This window comes from Centroberyx affinis, unplaced genomic scaffold, assembly GCF_046629955.1.
Source record: "Centroberyx affinis isolate AG114_WGS23_722 - 3 ecotype Tasmania unplaced genomic scaffold, CSIRO-AGI_Caff_v1 ptg004422l_1, whole genome shotgun sequence".
Lineage (NCBI taxonomy): Eukaryota > Metazoa > Chordata > Actinopteri > Beryciformes > Berycidae > Centroberyx > Centroberyx affinis.
In genome coordinates, this window is record NW_027282099.1 from 30547 (window position 1) to 50000 (window position 19454).

General features: G+C 40.2%; 1 protein-coding gene across 1 annotated transcript in view; it reads right to left on the reverse strand.

The window, feature by feature from the left end:
• Positions 1-859: 859 nt before the first annotated feature.
• LOC139665016 (transcription factor 4-like) overlaps positions 860-19454 on the reverse strand; it is a gene marked incomplete at its 5' end in the record, with an annotated part of 18836 nt that continues 241 nt past the window's right edge. The window contains 4 exons of the mRNA XM_071543952.1: positions 860-1319; positions 4612-4759; positions 6821-7050; positions 10297-10450. Coding sequence (XP_071400053.1) covers positions 1271-1319; positions 4612-4759; positions 6821-7050; positions 10297-10450 — 581 coding nt within the window. The remainder of the gene's footprint in view (positions 1320-4611; positions 4760-6820; positions 7051-10296; positions 10451-19454) is intronic.

A 19454-nucleotide genomic window follows, 5' to 3' on the forward strand; every position in this document is an offset into this window, starting at 1 on the left:
GCCATCCGGGTACAGCTAACTGCCTCCAGTCTCTCTCTATGCCTGTTAGCATTACAAAGTGATCAATTCAACAATTTTACAGTCTGTTGACAGAGTCGACATGGCTAACATCATGACACGCTAACAAAAATACAACATAAATGTTTTGATTTTGTACACCGACAATCTAAAAAATATGCAGTTTAGATGGGAATGCATGAGAGGGGGAAGAGTGCCCCCTGCTGTGTTTCTCTTGCTTAGCCCCGCTTCTTTGTATGCATCTATGATAGTCAAAAAGCATTTGTTTCAAAATAAAAGTTCCTTCTTTACTTGTTCACCAAGTTTAGCTGAATTTTGTTTTTGTTCAGTTCACTCAGCAATTCAAGCACCTTGGAAGAGCTGCAAGGTTGCGACAGATTTTGCCTCCTAATCCCTTCTTTCTCTCAATTTTTTTCTTTATGTCCTCTTATCTCTGCTTTATCCAAAAAATGTGTAGTTGGGTGGGAATCTATGAGTGTGTACCCCGCTTGCGTGATATTTCCTGTTTTATTTTAATGTAATTTTTTTTTTGTCTTTGCTTGTCCGTGTGTATCTATATCTGACTCGTTTGCATCCATGAGGAGATCAGGCACGGCTTCATCCACAGTGTGGCGTTAGATTGCCATTCAGTCAGAGAGGCGGAGCCGCTCAGCAGCAGCTGCGCAACGTTGTTTTTTTGTTTTTTTACAACACTTTGTGATATGTTTTGTTCCGTTCTGAGCAGTCCCCCCCCACCCCCCACCCCCCGCACCCAGTTGCACTTTTTTTTCCATCAAGTTTTTTGTTAATTTTTTTCTTTTCTCATATATATATTTATATATATATGTATAGAACCCTTTTTTGTTCCTTAAAACTGGGAATGCTGAAAAAAGTAGTAGTAGAAGAAGAAGAATTTCTTGTATGATGTGATTCCAAAGACTTTGTCCATTGCTTCCACTTGGTGTCAAAGCTCCCATAAACTGCCGCTTTGTAGCGGCCATGTTGTGGCGGCCATTTTACGTCTCCGCAAAGAAGCATCCAGTTCAGTTCAATTGGAGATGCAAAAATGGTGCAAGTAGCGAAAGCAACTCATACGACTCTGCAGTTCGTTTCCTACAGAAGAAGAAGACGAAGGCGAAGAGGAGGATGGGAGACAGACGAGAGGAAAAAAATGGCTGATCTGATTGGTCAGGCTGAAGGGTCGGTGTATCTGATTGGTCAGGCTGAAGCATCAACGGGTTTGATCGGTTGTTGGGTCGTCATGGGAACGCTGTCAGAGGAAGTGGTCACTCATCATCTTGATGAACTCCGGCAGCTTGGACCTGGAGAGAGAGAGGGAGAGAGAGAGAGAGAGAGAGAGAGAGAGAGAGAGAGAGAGGGGAGAGAGAGAAGAGAGAGAGATAGAGAGAGAGAGAGAGACAGAGGGACAGAGACAGAGGGAGAGAGAGCAAGAGAGAGACAGAGAGAGCGAGAGAAAGAGAGAGGGAGAGAGAGAGGGAGAGAGAGGGAGAGAGAGAGAGAGAGAGAAAGAGACAGAGGGATAGAGACAGAGGGAGAGGAAGACATTTAGGAAGGAAGACATTTATGCATGTGCATACACACACACACACACACACACACACACACACACACAGTCTCACACACACAAATACCTCTAAAGGAAACTATAGAAACAGAAACATGTCCCTTACTCTACTCTACACTTCTATGATGTATGGAAAAACAAATTAAGCAAAAAGCAAAATAAACAAATTAACAAAGCTCGACTATAACTATAAACAGACAAATCTGTCCATAATTATTATAATTAATGACTCACACAGCTGTGTTCAGTACAGAATAAGGAAGCTTAGGGAATTTTCTCCTTTTTCCTTGAACTGAAAGTTGGCACAGTCATTTATGAGTTGGGTTAATTTCATGAAACCTATAAAAACCTCCACTCTATAAATGGAGAAGAACAAATGCATTTCTTTATTTGTTCTTCCGTTGTAAAACTTTGGCCGATAAGAAAAGGTTTGTGTTTGTGTTTGTGAGTCTCTCCTCCTTATCGCTGACACACTCTGACCTTTGTCTCCTCTGACTACAGCTCATCACAACAGCTCACACACTCCCTGCTCCGCAACGCAGACACACAGGCAGGCACACACAGCTTGTGTTTCAAGAGAAAAGACAGTTCTTAAACATCCAAATACGCATACAGAGCACACACACACACACACACATATACACACACTTCCTGAAATTTTGTGAAATGAGCCCACTCTTTTAAAATGCAAATAACTCGCTCTGTGCACAAAAAGTGGTAGAAATGTGTTTCTCCAGCAGGAAAAGATTAGGCAGAGACACGACTAGAAACACTGACACTGACACTGAAATAGTGCAGAGGAAAGTTAAGTGTGTGGAGGTCGGGGGGGGCGGACTGGTGTCAGTAGAGTCTGTTTGGTATCGTATGTGTTTGGTAGTTCTTTCAATTTCTGCACCTCAGACTGACATTTCAGTGTTAGCAGTCGAACCATCCTCCTCTCTCTCACACCATGTCTCTACTTTACTGTAAACCATCAGATAAGGATAAAATGCCGCCCAGAATCATTAGGCAATGCTTTCATCTTCAGACAAAACTTGTGTATAAGTATCCCAGCTGCTCATGTTAGGCCAATTCATTTCTTTGTGATCATGAAATGAAGAAGCTGCAGGAAACGGCGACAGCATCACTTAATGCCATTCATGAGTGGAATATTAATTTTATGCATGTATTCAATTTATGTAAATTGTAATTGTATGTAATTTGTATTGTATGTCATGTATTGTATGTAATTTATGTAATAATAATTTGGTAACACTTTACAATAAGGGTCACTAAGTTAGTTAATGCTTCATAAGCATTAACTAACCCTTAATTAACAGTTAACTAATGTGTCTGGTAATCATTTACTAATGGTGTTCATGTTAACTAAGGTATTAATTTATACATTATTTAATAGTTTATAAAGATGACTATTAAATAATGTATAAATTAATACCTTAGTTAACATGAACACCATTAGTAAATGATTACCAGACACATTAGTTAACTGTTAATTAAGGGTTATTTAACTCTTATTAAGCATTAACTAACCCTTAATTAATGTACCCTTATTGTAAAGTGTTACCAATAATTTTATAAAAAGTTGTTTTCTTGTATCAGCAGATGAAAAAAGTTCTTGTTTCTTCTAAAACGACATTTCCAGGTGGAGAAATCGAAGGAACACAAATAGCCGCCGGGTTCAATTTCCAACTCATGCGAAGACGTTTTTTTTACTGTGAGGGAAGTTTGCATTTTCAGATAAAGTTTTTCTTACTTAACCATGAAAAATCTTAACCAAAGTTGTTTCAGTTGCCTAAACTTAACTGTTGGTCAACCTTTCCATTTGAGGAACAGGTGAAAATGTTCCTGCTGTCACATGATCCTTTACTGGTGGAGGAACGTCTTTGCGTCCACAATATGTAGTCTGTGTTTCTGAGTCAGTGCTCATTTCACAATATTTCTTGACACACACACACACACACACACACACACTCCGTCCTTCTAGAAAACACAGAGTTGACGACTGATGTGACGACTGCTTTGCGTTCGTCTCAAACCTTTGGCTCATCGTCAAGGTAACGCAGGAGAGGAACTACAACACAGTCACATCACACAGTGAGATCTGAAGACACACACTGACAAAACACAACCACAACATGTGACCACATGTGCTATTATGACTATTTCAACAGAAAACAAAACTGTGAAAAACACACACATTCAGTGACACACCTACACACCTACACACACACACACACACACACACACATTAAAAGCACACTTACTGCCAATCTGTTGTTAGGATGTACCCATGATAGAGAGAATTACATTATGGCTTCTTTTGCTTGTCAGCCCCAATGTTATCAGTTGTGCCAGTTTTGCGATAATATATCTATATTTTTTTTTTCAGTCACTTTAATTTAAAATTTTTAATCACTTTGCATCAAAAGATACGTAATATTTTATGATTCATCCAATAATATTTACAATACAATGTGATACCAGTAATATTTTATGGGGGAAATTTCACCCAAATTCCACACTTGAATAGACTTAAATTTAGCCTTTTTTTTTTTAAACAACATGGATTTTTTGTATTTGAAACCAAATGTGGAAAAATCAATTGTACGCAAATTCAGCATGGCCAACTGATAACTTCTTTCCCTGAAGAACAGGAATTTTCTTTTTCATTTTATTAATTTGAAGCCAAAATGTAAAAAAATAAAATAAAATATGTTTTTAGCTCAATTCATTTTCATGGAAGGCGTTTTTTTGATTGCCTTAGAACTGATTGAACAGATGATTGAAATGATTGATTGAAGTCACTGATTGATGTGTAATTCTTTTGGAGGGGGGGGGTTACAGAGACTCATCGAGTCACCGGCTCCTGATTGGTTGCTGCTTAATTTGAGTTAACGAGGGCTGATGGGAGGGGCGGTGGATTATCTTAATCACTGGAGGTAACGGGCGGTACAGATGGTACAACAGCAGATTAGTTTATAAGTGAAATCTTCTGACCATTTAGGGGAGGAGATGTTGTTGCATTTTACATTTGTCCCATGGGGTTCGGCCCGTCGCCCATGGCGGCGGCGGCGTGGTGGGCGGCGGCCAATGAGAGAGGAGTTCCATCGGACGTCACGGTAACCTTCTCCTCCTCGCGACGCTTCAGACAGGCCGCCTTCGGGTTCAGGTTCCGCTCTGGACGGGAAAACAGGGGGAATGCAACCACACACACACACACACGCACACACACACACACACACACACACACACACACACACACACACATACAAGGAAGCATGCATTCACACACATGGATACACAGACACAAGGGGAAGCATGCACACACACACACACACACACACACACACACACACACACACACACACACACACACAGTGGAGTTCCCGCATAACCAAACACAAAGCAAACATAAACAAGTGAGAGAGACAGAGAGGAACAGAAGCCGTTATTAAGAGTGAACTGAAACCATCTAAGGAAAACAGTCAGTAACTCTGCAGGTTACTGACTGTTTCTTCATTTTTCTTCTCTGTCTGGTTTCGTCTTGTGTTTTCTCTTCTCTCGTGATGTTTCACAGTTTAAGGACGTTTTCCCTCCGCAGGATCAATAAAGCACCAATCAGACTGAACTGATAACCTGAGACTGGTTCAGTACAAATCAACAGGTGGCACTGCCCTCTTCTGGATCTCAGACAACACTGCATATGCTGATACATGGGCGATTTAAATTCAATTAATAGTGATATTAATTGTGATATTAACTTGGTCCATGGTCTAACAGCCACAACCTAACATAACATAACCTAACATAACCTCATCTAATATCACCTATATTATATTTTATGTTGTTATTATGTTGTAACATGTTAGTGTCACATAATGAACAGGATGAGAGTCGCTGCTTGGTGCATTAAATCAGCCTGACCAGTTTATATTGCTGTTTAATTTAACATTTAACATTTTACAGCAAAAGCAGCTTCTAACCTCTAAAAGCTCAGTATAACCCCCATGGTAAAACACAGGATCAGTAACTTGGTCTGAGCTAAATTTATATTGTTATATATGAAATGACTTGGCTGCACTAACCTCTGGCTTATCATACAGTAATAGTCAGGTGTTTAACAGTAAATAATAGTTAAATTGTGGCAGTAGAACTACAGTGACCTCCAGCTCCAGAGCTCTTCAAACTGACCCCGGGTCAGTATCTGGGTTCATAATGTTGCACCAGCTATTCAGCTTGACAACTGTACATGTTTGGGTTTTTTAATCTAATGCAATGCATTTTGCTTGTTCTTTTATATGACTTTTATCTTTTTATCTGTCTTTTATCTGCCGCCTTTTATCTGCCTTCTATTGATGTAAAGCACTTTGAGCTGCATGCTGTGTATGAAAGATGCTATACAAATAAAGGTTATCATTATTATTATTATTTATCCAACAGGGTTTGAAAGGATTTCAAAAGCCCATGGGACTGTAGACTTTCACCCTGTAGAGGAACATGTAATCCTGCAATATAAGTTAAAACATGACAAAAAACAAAAAACATTAAAACATGAAGAATTTGAAGGTTTCCACAGTAAAATCCCATTGCTGCAGACTCAGGATGACAGCCACAGTCTGGTGCAGGATCTTGGTGTGAGTAGCTAGCTTTATATCGTTATATATCAATATCAATGGCACTCTAATCTAACAGTAAGACTCAGTACCTAGGTGTGACTAGCGAGGTAAACCTGCACTGACTTGACTTGACTGAATTAACCTGTCACTTGTCGAAACCAGACTCAGGATAAAAGCTACAGTCTGGTGCAGAATCAGGAACTTGGAGTCACTAGCTAGGCTTGTACTGCTTTATACTAAAGTGAAACATCATTTTAATTAAATTTGCTTCAAATCTTAACTCTAACTTGTTGAAACCAGACTCAGGATAAAATACTGGTGCAGAGTCAGTAACTTGGCATCAATAGCTAGGCTTATATTGTCTGTATTATAAGATGAAAAATAATTTATCCCTAGCTGGTCACACCTAGTTACTGATCCTCCAGCAGGCTGTGGCCGCCATCTTGAGTGTGGAGCAACAAGACAGAGGTTAGTTTTACCTGTAAATTCAATTAAAATGATGATTTTTACCTGTCTTGCTGCTCCAGACTCAAGATGGCGGAAACAGCCTTCTGGAGGACCAGGAACTACAGTAGGTGCGACTAGCTAGGTAAAAATCATCATTTTAATTTAATTTACTGACCTCTAACTTGCTGCTCCAGACTCAGGATGACGGCCACAGCCTGGTGCAGGATCAGTAACTTGGTCTGAGGCTTGTCGCTCTTCAGGTGGAGCTGGACCATCCTGCCCAGCTCCTTAAACGCTTCGTTGATGTCGCGAACGCGCAGGCGCTCGCGGGCGTTGTTGGCCATCCTCCTCTCCTTCTCCCTCTCCATCTTCTGCTCTGGAGACAGGTCCTCGTCGTCGTTGTTGCTACGGTGACCAATGAAGAGGTGGAGGAGGAGGATGAGGTGGAGGAGGAGGATGAGGAGGAGGAGGAGGAGGAGGAGGAGGAGGAGGAGGAGGAGGATGAGGGAACAAAAAGTAGAGGGAGGAAGCGGAGAGGTAACAGCGGTAGGATGAAGAGGAGGAGAAGTGGGAGGAAGAGGAGCAAGAAAGAGGAGGAAGAGGAGGAGGAGGAGGAGGATTTGAGGATGAAGGTTCAGTTAGTATCTCTTTGTGTATACAGGCTTGTTTTCATACATAGCTGTGTAAATACATGCTGACTTTTACAAGAGGATTCACCAATTTAACAAAATATACCAAAGTATCAGGATCAATTATCAGCAGCTAAAGCAACCTGACTGTTAATTTATTTGATTTAACCTTTATTTACCAGGTTGTCTCTTTGAGATGACAGACCTGGGTCATTTTGTTGTCGTTTTCCAAATGATCAATACTGTAAGAAAAGACAAGCTGTGATTTTATCTCGTCTCCAGACCTATCAGCTTATTTCATGATATTTTTAGTCAAATTCTCTCACTGCACTGTTAGATAATCTGCTGGTTTCAGTAAATTTCACTTGATTCATGCCAATATGACTTCTTCTGTCACAAAATCATCATAAAACAATGAAGAAAATCTACAAGAAACTTTCTCCAAGACAATTTCACTTTTACCAATAAAATGTCCTGAAAAAAAAAAAAAGTAAGTAAGTAAAAAAGTAAAATTTGTTGAAACGGTGAAATTATCTGCCAGTGCAGTAAAATGATTTCACAAAAAAAAAAAAATTAAACACTTTAATAAGCTTGATAAGTCTGGATACAAGAGAAAATAACTTAACAAGTTTGTCAATTTTCACAGTGGTGATATCAATGATATCATTACCACCACTATCATCATCAAAGTCATCATTTTCATCATCAGCATCATCATCATCATCATCACCGCCGCCACCATCATGTTCAGATCTTTGGGGTTTGGGATCCAAATGTTTCTGATATTTCGGTCTTCCTCCAGGTGGAAACTACAAACAGGTTGTTTCTCCTGGGAAGAGCGAGAGCTGCACAGCGGCACTCGGGACGGGAAATTAACAACAAAACATTTCAGCTGACCCAGACATCCCAATCGATAACAATAACTTTTGAATTTTGGTGTTTTTACTTACTTGAATTTTAAGCTGATATTGTCATGTGTTGAGTGAGTTTCAGAGGTGGAAAGTAACTAAGTACATTTACTCAAATACTGTACTGAAGTACAATTTTGAAGTACTTGTACTTTACTTGTGTATTACCATTTTATGCTACTTTATACTTCTACTCCACTACATTTCAGAGGGAAATATTGTACTTTTTACTCCACTACCTTTATTTGATAACTTAAGTTACTAGTTACTTTGCAGATTCAGATTATTAATACAAAATATAATCAACTAATAAATTGTGATGTATTATTATAGATTACTGTAAGCTACCCAGCAGTATATAAAGTAGTGGAAATCAGCCCCACCTTTTCCAGCTGCAACATTAAAGCGATGCTTACACATTAATGCATCAATAATTATAATTCAATAATATAATATATACTGTATTATTCTGAAATGGGCCATTCTGCATAATGAGTACTTTTACTTTTGTTGCTTTAAGTACATTTTGATGCTAATGCTTTTGTACTTTTACTGAAGTAACATTTTGAATGCAGGATTTTTACTTGTAACAGAGTATTTTTATACTGTGGTATTTCTACTTTTACTTAAATAAAAGATCTGAGTACTTCTTCCACCACTGGTGAGTTTCACGGCCTTTGGGCCAATGAAAGAAGTTAAAAACCTACTGAATCTGTGCATCGATGATAAAATAAGCATTCTTCTACCTAAAAAACATACTTTTTTTTTGCAGATATGTGGTTTCTAGCTGACAATAATGATATATATGTTAATTTTAGCTGTGGCTGGTTGTCTGGGCTGCTGTTAAAATCCACTAAACCACAATGTAAATGTTTATTTCCCGCCCTGAATGCTGCGTAGCGGCTTGTTTGTGAGTGTTGAAGTGGGCTCTACTCTGCTGTGTGTGTGAGAAACAGCTAAAACCAGGCTCAAGACCGTGGAGAGAGACCGTCCGGCCAGGCGGGACCAGGACCAGGACCAGGTCTGCGTGTCCACCGTGTCAACAGAGAGCGCCTGGTGGACACAGAGGCTCGGTGCACAGAGGGTCTCTGCACTGTAACGTCTTCTTCCTGTCGTTTTATTTAGCTGCTTCTCATCACACTCGGTCGCTTCATCAAAAAGTCCAGAGGCTGGGTTCCCAAAACACTCACAGCTCAGAGTCGTTCCTTGTCTCCTTTCTCTCTCCAATAACTACAAAACATTTCATTTTTACTGACTGGTCAGGATGATTGATCTCCGTGAAAGCATTGATTTGTTTTATTTGTGGTTGCCGCCTTTTGATTGGGTGAGAGTCTTGCTAAACGTTATCCCTCTGCCATCGTTCCTGTCAATCTTTCTTTCCAGGGGCTGGATTCACAAAATTTTCTCAAGTGCCATTTTTTTCTTAACTTTAGTCTTAAGAAAAAAAATAGGAAAAAATGCTATTCTCGAAAACAGTTCTTATATATTTTCTTAACTTTCTTCTTATGTTTCTTCCTAAGAAAAAACCTAGGAATAAATGGTATTCTTGAAATTAAAGTTCAGTAAGCCAGTAAGCCTAAAGTTTATTAACCAGAATTAATTCAGGCCCTATTTTGAGAAGTTCTTAAGTAGGAAAATTAAAGAAATTCGTAAGAAATGAGACTGTTACTGAGAAAATATTGAGGAATTGCACTTAAGAGCCTTCTTAAGAACTTCCTAAAATTTCCTCTTATGTCATTTCTTAAGATCTATCTAAAGAACACATTGGTGAATCCGACCCCAGATCTCTCCGGATCTCTGCAAAATATCCTGTTCCTTCCCAAAAAAGATGCTGAATCATCACAATTTTATGGTAGGTCCCGCCTTGTGATTGAGAAGATTCTTACTTCTCAACTCCAAGAACTACTTAAGTATCTATTTCTTCACATGAGGAGGATCAATCAAGTATCAGATTTGGAATAGTTTCTGTCTTTGCGGAGAGATTTATCAATGACATGTGGAACAAGGAACTTCTCTGAGCATAAAGCATTTTGGGAAATGGCGTGGCGCAGCCCAGCCGAGGTGTTTGATGGAAGCGAGCGTCTGAGGGGGGGCGGGGTTTACCTAGATCTGACCTGTCAATAGCTTTGAGCTCCTTGGAGTCGGACTCCTCCTTCTTGGTCTCCATGCCCTTGGCGTCCTGCAGCAGGTTCTCGTCTCCTTCGTCCTCAGACTTGATCTCAGAGCTCACAGAGGAGGCGCTCTGGCCCTGGAGGCCTGCTGACAGAGCTGGAGGAGGAGAGGGAGAGGGAGAGAGAGAGAGAGGGAGGGAGGGAGGAGAGAAGAGGGAGAATAGGGGTTAAAAGGTGCATCACCAGAAATAGTTGCCATTTTGAACATTGATTTACCGTTAGACCCATTGTATTATATTATAGGAGCAATCCCTGATGGAGCTATGGAAAAGAGAAAGGCTTACTTGCTGGCAAACAAAATGAAAACTTTATCTTGGCTCAAACCACTGCCACCCACCTTACATCAATGGCAATATAGGCTAATGAAAGTGTACTCAATGGAAAAAATAACAGCAAAACTCCATGTAAAGACAGACAAACCGATGGGCTCCTGTAATTGCTTATTTTAGATTACCAATGTGATAAGGAGCTGTACTGACTTAAATGTGAATTTGGCCAAGATTAATATCTGTTACTTTTCTTTCATCTATTCATTTATTTATATATTTATTTATTTTTTATTTTTGTTTGGAGACTCCTCTCTATGTGGATGTACATGATGCCATGATTTCAAATTTTTATGTATGTTTGCCGCACTGTGAATAGTTCCCCATTTCATGTTGTTTTTGTTTTAATTTCCTGGCAAAGCAGCTGTGTACAATTCAAATGTGCAGAAGTAGAAATAAACACTTTGTTAAAAAAAAAGGTGCATCACCAAACAGATAAATACAGTACTGTTTGGATTCAGCTGTCCTTCGTGTGGCGGTCAGAGAGGCGGGCTCGTGACCGGAAGGTCGCCGGTTTGAATCCCCAGACCGGCTGGGGAAACCCGGGCAGGGCAGTGAGGGAGAGACAGCCCCCCCTTCCTGAACTAATGCTGCCGAGGAGTCCTGGAGCAAGGCACCGAACCCCCAGCTGCTCCAGAGGGAGAAAACTGAGGTTTTACTCCCAGGTGTGAATGTGTGTAACTAACGCTAAGCTAAGCTTCCTGGATAAATAAAGGCTGGAAAAAAAAGGGACTTTCTTTCTTTTGCCCTCTGTTGGTATTCAGGAAGGGAAAAACACTAGAAAATAAATGGACAAAGTCGTTTTTAATATAAAATAAAATAAATTGTATTAAATAAATAAAACAAACTATGCGTCCCAGTTTGCTCGTCTTTAACGTCCCACCAGCTCCCCATCCAGACTCAGACTCAGCCTCCAACCGAGATCCAGGGCTTCCAGAGTCCAGTCCGCCGTGTCAGAGACAAGAATGTTGCGCAATCATTATTCCAGTCATAAAATCAGAACTGAAAACTAGTGAGTGGCTGCTAGTAAAATAGCTATGGTCGACGTTGTGCTCCCCGTTTGTTTATGTCACAAATCATTCCCCCCGCGTCACATCTCAGTTCCTCTCATCATCTCTCCATTCTCCTCCGAAGTCACATCAGTATCAGGTCCTTATATGACATCCAGTCCAAATTGGAGGTGGGTGTTTCAGCACTAGATCCACGACTGAGGGCTCAGTTCAGTCCGCTGGGTCAGAGATGAAGACGTTGAACAAGAGATCCAGTTCACTGCACTTTACCTTACTCACTCTTATTCCGGTCATAATGAGACACTCTCACCTAATTACTGCATTTAAAAGGAGAATCGCGAGCTAGGGAAATTCAATCCGGTGCATCAGAGACAAAGATGTTGCTCAAGCATTCTTCAGTATACCCTACCTCTTACTGTTTTTCATCTTATTACAGTCTTAATTTGACTGGAATCACAACAGAATACCTACATAACATGGTTGTTGCCATGCCGATGGTAAAGAGTGTGTCCCTCCTTAGGTGAAATATCCTCGACTCCAACATTGGGATTGAATCCTTTTCGAGAGGCAGAGTTTTGGCGGATCGAGAAATCCTGAACGTTAAGTTCCTGGATGCTATGGTTGAGTCCTTGTGGATTGAGTTTAGAGATGTGAGGATAGCTTGGCTGATGCTGTGTGGTATACATGGTTCCCGCCTTAGATGAAATATCCTCCACTTCACCATGTAAATTGGATCCTGGACCAGATAAGACAGTGAGTGGAGGGATTTTGTTTCCAGCCAGGCTGAGCGTGAATGCTGAACATGAAGGGCCAGCTAGCAGCAAGTGACCATGGGCTGAACCTATTCTGCTGCTTTATCTTGGCCACTGGTGGCTGATTTAAGGCTGTGAGCGGCCAGTGTGTGGTTCAGTGGAACATGTGTGTGCCAGTGTTCGTGTATTCTGCTCATGCAAGACAGATTTTATCTCATGAGTCATCAGAGAGCTGAAAAATATGACTGGAAATGAAAGACAAACAAGAGTTTAACCCCCAAATGAATGGGGATAATGCTTATGTACACATGTGACTGTCTGTCTGTATGTTTGTGGACATGTGTGTGTCTGAAAAGTCACATTTACAGTAACACACACACACACCGCCTTGCACACACTCACACACACAAACAAGGGTATTGAATACACTCTCACCTCCACTCCTCTTTCTGCAGATTGCAGTTTTAGTTGTACAAACATGTCTGAGAGGCAGAGCTGCTCTGGAGGAAGAAATAATCTCATCGGTTGAGTTAAACCTCAGTGGGCGGAGCTAAAGAACCACAGTTTTTCTGGCTAAGTAACATTAGACTGAAGTGAGAAAGGCAAGAGGTAAGAGAGGAGGAAGCTAATATTATGAAGCCTATCGCTCTGCTGCTAACTGAAAAAATGTAATCTAGTCGAGTTAAATAGGTTAGCTAGTTAGCTAACCGACCTTCCAAGTTCAAACTAACCATATTAGCCTAAAGCTATCTAGGTAAGCTAGTTAGTTAGCTGCTGAACTTCCAACATCATGAATGACATGGTCATGAAGGAATGAATCATTGCCATTTATATTTGACCACAGTTCCTGCCTTTCAAGTTTTCCAGTTAGCTAGCTTGTGCTACAAAACACTGTAGCTCTTTGGCTCCGCCCACTGAGGTTTAACCAATGGGATTATTTCTGTCTGTGGAGCTGCTCTGCCTCTGAGAAATGTTATATAGTACTATATGTATGTGTGTATGTGTGTATGGGTAACACTTTACAATAAGGGTCACTAAGTTAAGGGTTAGTTAATGCTTAATAAGTATTAACTAACCCTTAATTAACAGTTAACTAATGTGTACTTTACCAATGGTGTTCATGTTAACTAAGGTATTTATTTATACATTATTTAAGAGTTTATAAAGATGACTATTAAATAATGTATAAATTAATACCTTAGTTAACATGAACACCATTAGTAAATGATTACCAGACACATTAGTTAACTGTTAATTAAGGGTTAGTTAATGCTTATTAAGCATTAACTAACCCTTAACTTAGTGTCCCTTATTGTAAAGTGTTACCTGTGTGGGTATGTATGTATGAATGCATAAAAACTTAATCTGCTTTCTATCCCTCCTCTTTCCTTTCTTTCATACCTTTCATACCGTCCAACCTTAACTCTCCTGCTCAATTCAAAAGGTGCTTCACTGCCATGATGAAATGCTGGCTAGTTAGCTAGCTAACGTGGCTAGTAGCAGCTAGTGTTAGCATGTTCACATTAACATCAGTGTGTTTGCTGGCTAGTTAGCTAGCTAACAGTTTGTTCAGGTTAACTGAGCTGACTCTTCTCAAGCTACAACTCTTCATGTTTTGGAGTAGAGACTAGGGCTAAAGACAAGACAGTTTACTGTGTCACAGTAACCTACATTTGGAAACAAATCCACCTTATCACACTATTCACTTTTACTGAGAACGTTACTGAATGGATCTACAGCCACACCACAACAAGCTGACTCAGCTGCTCTCTGCTGACAGCTGCTTCAGACACATTTACACTTTAGTTGAACACATAATTCTTCAATGGCAATTTGTGATGCAATTGCAAAGCATCTCTCTCTCTGTCTATCTCTCTATCTCTCTCTGTCTCTCCCATTCTCTCTACCACCTCCTCTCTCTCTCTCTCTCTCTCTCTCTGTCTCTGTCTCTCCCATTGTCTCTCCACCACCTCCTCTCTCTCTCTCTCTCTCTCTCTCTCTCTCTCTCTCTCTCTCTCTCTCTCTCTCTCTGTCTATCTCTGTCTCTCCCATTGTCTCTCCACCACCTCCTCTCTCTCTCTCTCTCTCTCTCTCTGTCTATCTCTCTCTCTCTCTCTCTCTCTCTCTCTGTCTCTCCCATTGTCTCTCCACCACCTCCTCTCTCTCTCTCTCTCTCTCTCTCTCTCTCTGTCTATCTCTCTCTCTCTCTCTCTCTCTCTCTCTCTGTCTCTCCCATTGTCTCTCCACCACCTCCTCTCTCTCTCTGTCTATCTCTCTCTCTCTCTCTCTCTCTCTCTCTCTGTCTCTCCACCACCTCCTCTCTCTCTCTCTCCCTCTCTTTCTCTCTCTGTCTATCTCTCTCTCTCTCTCTCTCTCTGTCTATCTCTGTCTCTCTCTCTCTCTCTCTCTCTCTCTCTGTCTATCTCTGTCTCTCCCATTGTCTCTCCACCACCTCCTCTCTTTCTCTCTCTCTCTGTCTATCTCTCTCTCTCTCTCTCTCTCTCTCTGTCTATCTCTGTCTCTCCCATTGTCTCTCCACCACCTCCCTCTCCCTCTCTCTCTCTCTCTCTCTCCCCCCAGAAGAGAAGAACAGAGAAGTCTTTATTTGACGGTCTGTATGGATCCGTCACTGGGATGCTGCCAACTTCTCAACACAAAACACTCCGCTCTGTTCCCACACACACACACACACACACACACACACACACACACACACACACACACACACAGAGACATCCAACTGTCGGCCATTTTGAATCTCTGTCTGCCTGACTGAAGGCATTTTGTGTGCAGCTTTGAGTGAGGGCCTGTGTTTTGTTTGTGTGTATGTGTGTGTGTGTGTGTGTGTGTGTGTGTGTGTGTGTGTGTGTGTGGACTGTGTCCTGCCCCCTGTCTCTTTCCATACAATCGCTGCTTGTTTATGCCTAAATAGCAGGATTTAAATAGACCTAAAACTGTGAAAAGTGACTTTGTGCTTCTGAATGGCAAACTGAGACCAGACAGCCAGACAGAAATAACACTTGAAGAGACTCAATCCAAATTTTGAGAAAAAAAAAAAAAATTAAAAAATTAAAAGATTCATACAGGGTATCCTCAGGCCCTTTAAAGTCTGAAAAAGTCTTCAAATAATTTATCTTATATTTATTTTATAAATTGAGGGCCTTAAAAAATATTACAATGTTTCAAATCCAGATATTCAAGGTCTTATTTTTCCATGTAATGTCACTTTTCTTGGTTCACTCTCAGATGAATCCAGAACAGATTCAGTATCTGCCTCCTGTCTGCTTTACTAAACACAGTCAGACTTCATGTCTCTTAACAAATAATTTCCCTTTATCCTTTTTCTTATTCAGCCCATTCATAATTTCACAACTTTCATTAACTGTCAGTTGTAAATGTTTTCATTTGGCTGTTTTTTTCCAGCTTTGGTTCTTCATTTTGGTTCTTCAATTAAATTCCAGGTAACAGTAAAAATGCTTTGAAAAGTCTTAAATTTGGCTTTCTGAAAGATGCAGATAGCCTGGTGTAAATATAAATAAATATAAACGTAAATATAAATGTAAGCAGTTTGTTTGAAATAAAAAATAAATCATTCCTTCCTCTCTTCATCTCTTATTTCCTCCCTTATAAAGGATCACTTCACGGACACAGGAGTATTTGCTCTATCTATTGTCAGGATGCTGTGACCTCTGACCTTTGACCTCCTCACTACTGGCTGTAAAGTTGCTGATCTAGGAATTGAAGTTTATTCTGCTGTTCATGTAAAAGAATCGCTACCTGAAATTCATTCAGCCAATATTTAAAAATTAAGGTAAATTAAGAATAACTTCACTAGTGTTTCATTAAGTAATTAAGTAATTATTTTCTCAGAAAACATGTCAGTTTCTAATTTATGGACAAATAAAATGAGGTGTTGGGTAAGTAACAAACTGAAATGTCTCTTTCTTTGTTTTTAACACACACACACACACACACACACACACACACACACACACACACACACACACACACACACACACATTCTCTCTCACAAATAAACACACACACACAACTGCCTGGGGTTGTGGCATATGCAGTTATAATGATAATTAAATACTATCTCAGAGGTGTAATTGAATTAATATAGTGGTTACGTTCACCACATACTGCAAAATGAAGTTCTTATTAACGAGAGTGTGGTTTGGAATATGTGGTGATTTTCACATTTCACTATTTCCGTTTGACACGTACAGTGTGAGTGTGACTTTGTGAAATGTAAATGCAAAACTGACTTCATGCCGCTGTAGTGAATTTCATTTTATTTCTGAACAACAAGGAGAAGTTTCTGGACAAAGTGCCTTTCCTTCAGCATGGAGGAACTATTACTTTAATTACAGGCTGGAATTAGTATTTAATATTCACTGTTAATGCATACCACTTAACCCTAGACAGTGTGTGTGTGTGTGTGTGTGTGTGTGTGTGTGTTTAAAACTAAAAGTGAGAGAGACATAGAGAGAGAGAGAGAGTGAGAGAGAGAGAGAGAGAGAGAGAGGAGTAAAGCCACCGCTCTGTCACTGTATTTGACTCTGCCAACAGCAGTTTAATACCCATTATTTACAGCCTCTTCCCTGCAAATGACTGCAGCTATACACCCCTTACTGTGTGTGTGTGTGTGTGTGTGTGTGTGTGTGTGTGTGTGCGCAGTGTGTGTAGTGTGTGTGTGTGCGATTGCAGTTGTTAAAGTCCGTGTGTGTGAATGTGTGTGTTTGCGTGATAGTTTTCTATATCTGCGTGTGCATGTGTAAAGCTGAGCAATTATTGTCGATATGTGTGTGTGTGTGTGTGTGTGTGTGTGTACAAATGTGTGTGTGTTGTGTGTGTGTGTGTGCACAAATTGGTGTGTGTGTGTGTGTGTGTGTTATGCGTGTGGATGCAAGTCTGTGAGTGTGTGTTTGCGTATGAATGGATGTTGTGTATGAGAGCGTGCGTGGAAAGGAAAGGAACTTCTTCTTCTTCTTCTCCTTCTGTGTGTGTGTGTGTGTGTGTGTGTGTGTGTGTGTGTGTGTGTGTGTGTGTGTGTGTAATCCGTGCACGCTCTCTCTCTTTACAGCTCTCAACACCTCATTACACACTTGGCTGTGGCCGGCGCCGGGTGCGACTCGCTGCCAGGAAAGTCATTTTCAGACTTTTAAAGCGTCTCGGGGCTAATTTGCCTCACAGCGGCGGTCACATACAATTTCCTCCTCCTACATATTCATATCGCCAATATATTTACGCCGCTCGTTAAGTCGTTAGCGCTCGGACGCTCCTCGCCCCTCGCTCCTCGCTCGCCCCTCGCTCGCCAAAATAGGAACCGCGTGTGAGGCGGAAGCGGTGGATTCGACTGAAGTGGAAACGAGGCCTCGGAGGTTTTTATTTTTATCTGCTGATGCTCTGATTTCTGTCTCATATCTTGATTTTGTTCAGATTGTACTGATTCTTATTCTGATGGTTTCTTCTTCTTCTTCTTCTTCTTCTTCTTCTTCTTCTTCTTCTTCTTCTTCTTCTGCATCTTTTTCATCTTCTTCTGCACCTATACTTCATCTTTTCGCTTCATCTTTGTCTCTTCCTCTATCTTTTTCATTTTCGTCTGATTCTTATTCTGATGGTTTCTTCTTCTTCTTCTTCTGCATCTTTTTCATCTTTGTCATTTCTTCCTTTATCTTTTTCATTTTCTTCAGTATCTTCTTTTTCTTCCTCTTCTTTTCCATCTTCTTCTGCACCCATACTTCATCTTTTTCGTCTCATCTTTGTCTTCTTTGTCTTTTCTTCCTCTTCATCTTTTTCATTATCTTCTTCTTTTTCATCTTCTTCTACACCCATACTTCATCTTTTTCGTCTCATCTTTGTCTTTTCTTCCTCTTCCTCTTTTTCATTTTCTTCAGTATCTTCTTCTACACCCATACTTCATCTTTTTCGTCTCATCTTTGTCTTTTCTTCCTCTTCCTCTTTTTCATTTTCTTCAGTATCTTCTTCTTCTGCATCTTTTTCATCTTCTTCTTTTTCATTTTCTTCATTTTTTTCATCTTCTTCTATACCCATGCTTCATCTTTTTTGTCTCATCTTTGTCTTCTTTGTCTTTTCCTCCTCTTCCTCTTTTTCATTTTCTTCACTATCTTCGTTTTCTTCCTCTTCCTTTTCATCTTCTTCTTCTGCACCTATGTTTTATCTTTTTCATCCTCTTCATCTTTTTCATTTTTCATCTTCTTTGTCTTTTTTCCTCTTCACCTTTTTCGTTCTATTCCTCTTCATCTTCTTCCTTTTTTCTTCTTCAGTATCTTTTTCTTCCTCTTCACCATGTTTATATAAATAAACTTGAACTTGAACTTGAACTAGTGTCAAACTAACTTCAAATCACTGATGACTTTACACAAGCTTTTTTATTTTTTAATATTTTTTTTAATCTTTTTATCTGTTTTTTGATCTGCCTTCTATTGATGTAAAGCACTTTGAGCTGCATGTTGTGTATGAAAGATGCTACACAAATAAAGGTTATTATTAGTCTGAGTCTGTTGTCCTGCATCATGTGTGTTCAGGACATTAGATGCAGTTTATCACTCAGCTCTTAGGGTTATAACAGGTGATAGTTATAGTACCACCATTGCATCCTGTACAACAAGGTTGGCCCTCTTTATGTTTATTTACAAACTCACTTTCACACTGGAGTATTGGAGCCTACCACACACGCTCCCAGGACTGTCTAACACTTGAGGTCCCGCGTGTCTCCACAGACCTCGGAAAGACCGCTTTTAAGTTTTGTGCTCCGCGTACTTGGAATATTTTACAGGGTTTGTTGAAATATGATTCCCTTGTTCCCCTGGGACAGTTTCAGTCAAAGATATCAACTCTGGTTAACCTTAACTGCACCTGTTTTAAATGATGTGCTACTGATCTGTGTGATTCTCTTTTTGAATTGTCTTTTTTGTTTGTTTATTTATTCATTAATTTCCTCTTTCGTGTTATTTGTGATTTTCTCTACCCTCAGAGTGTCTCCT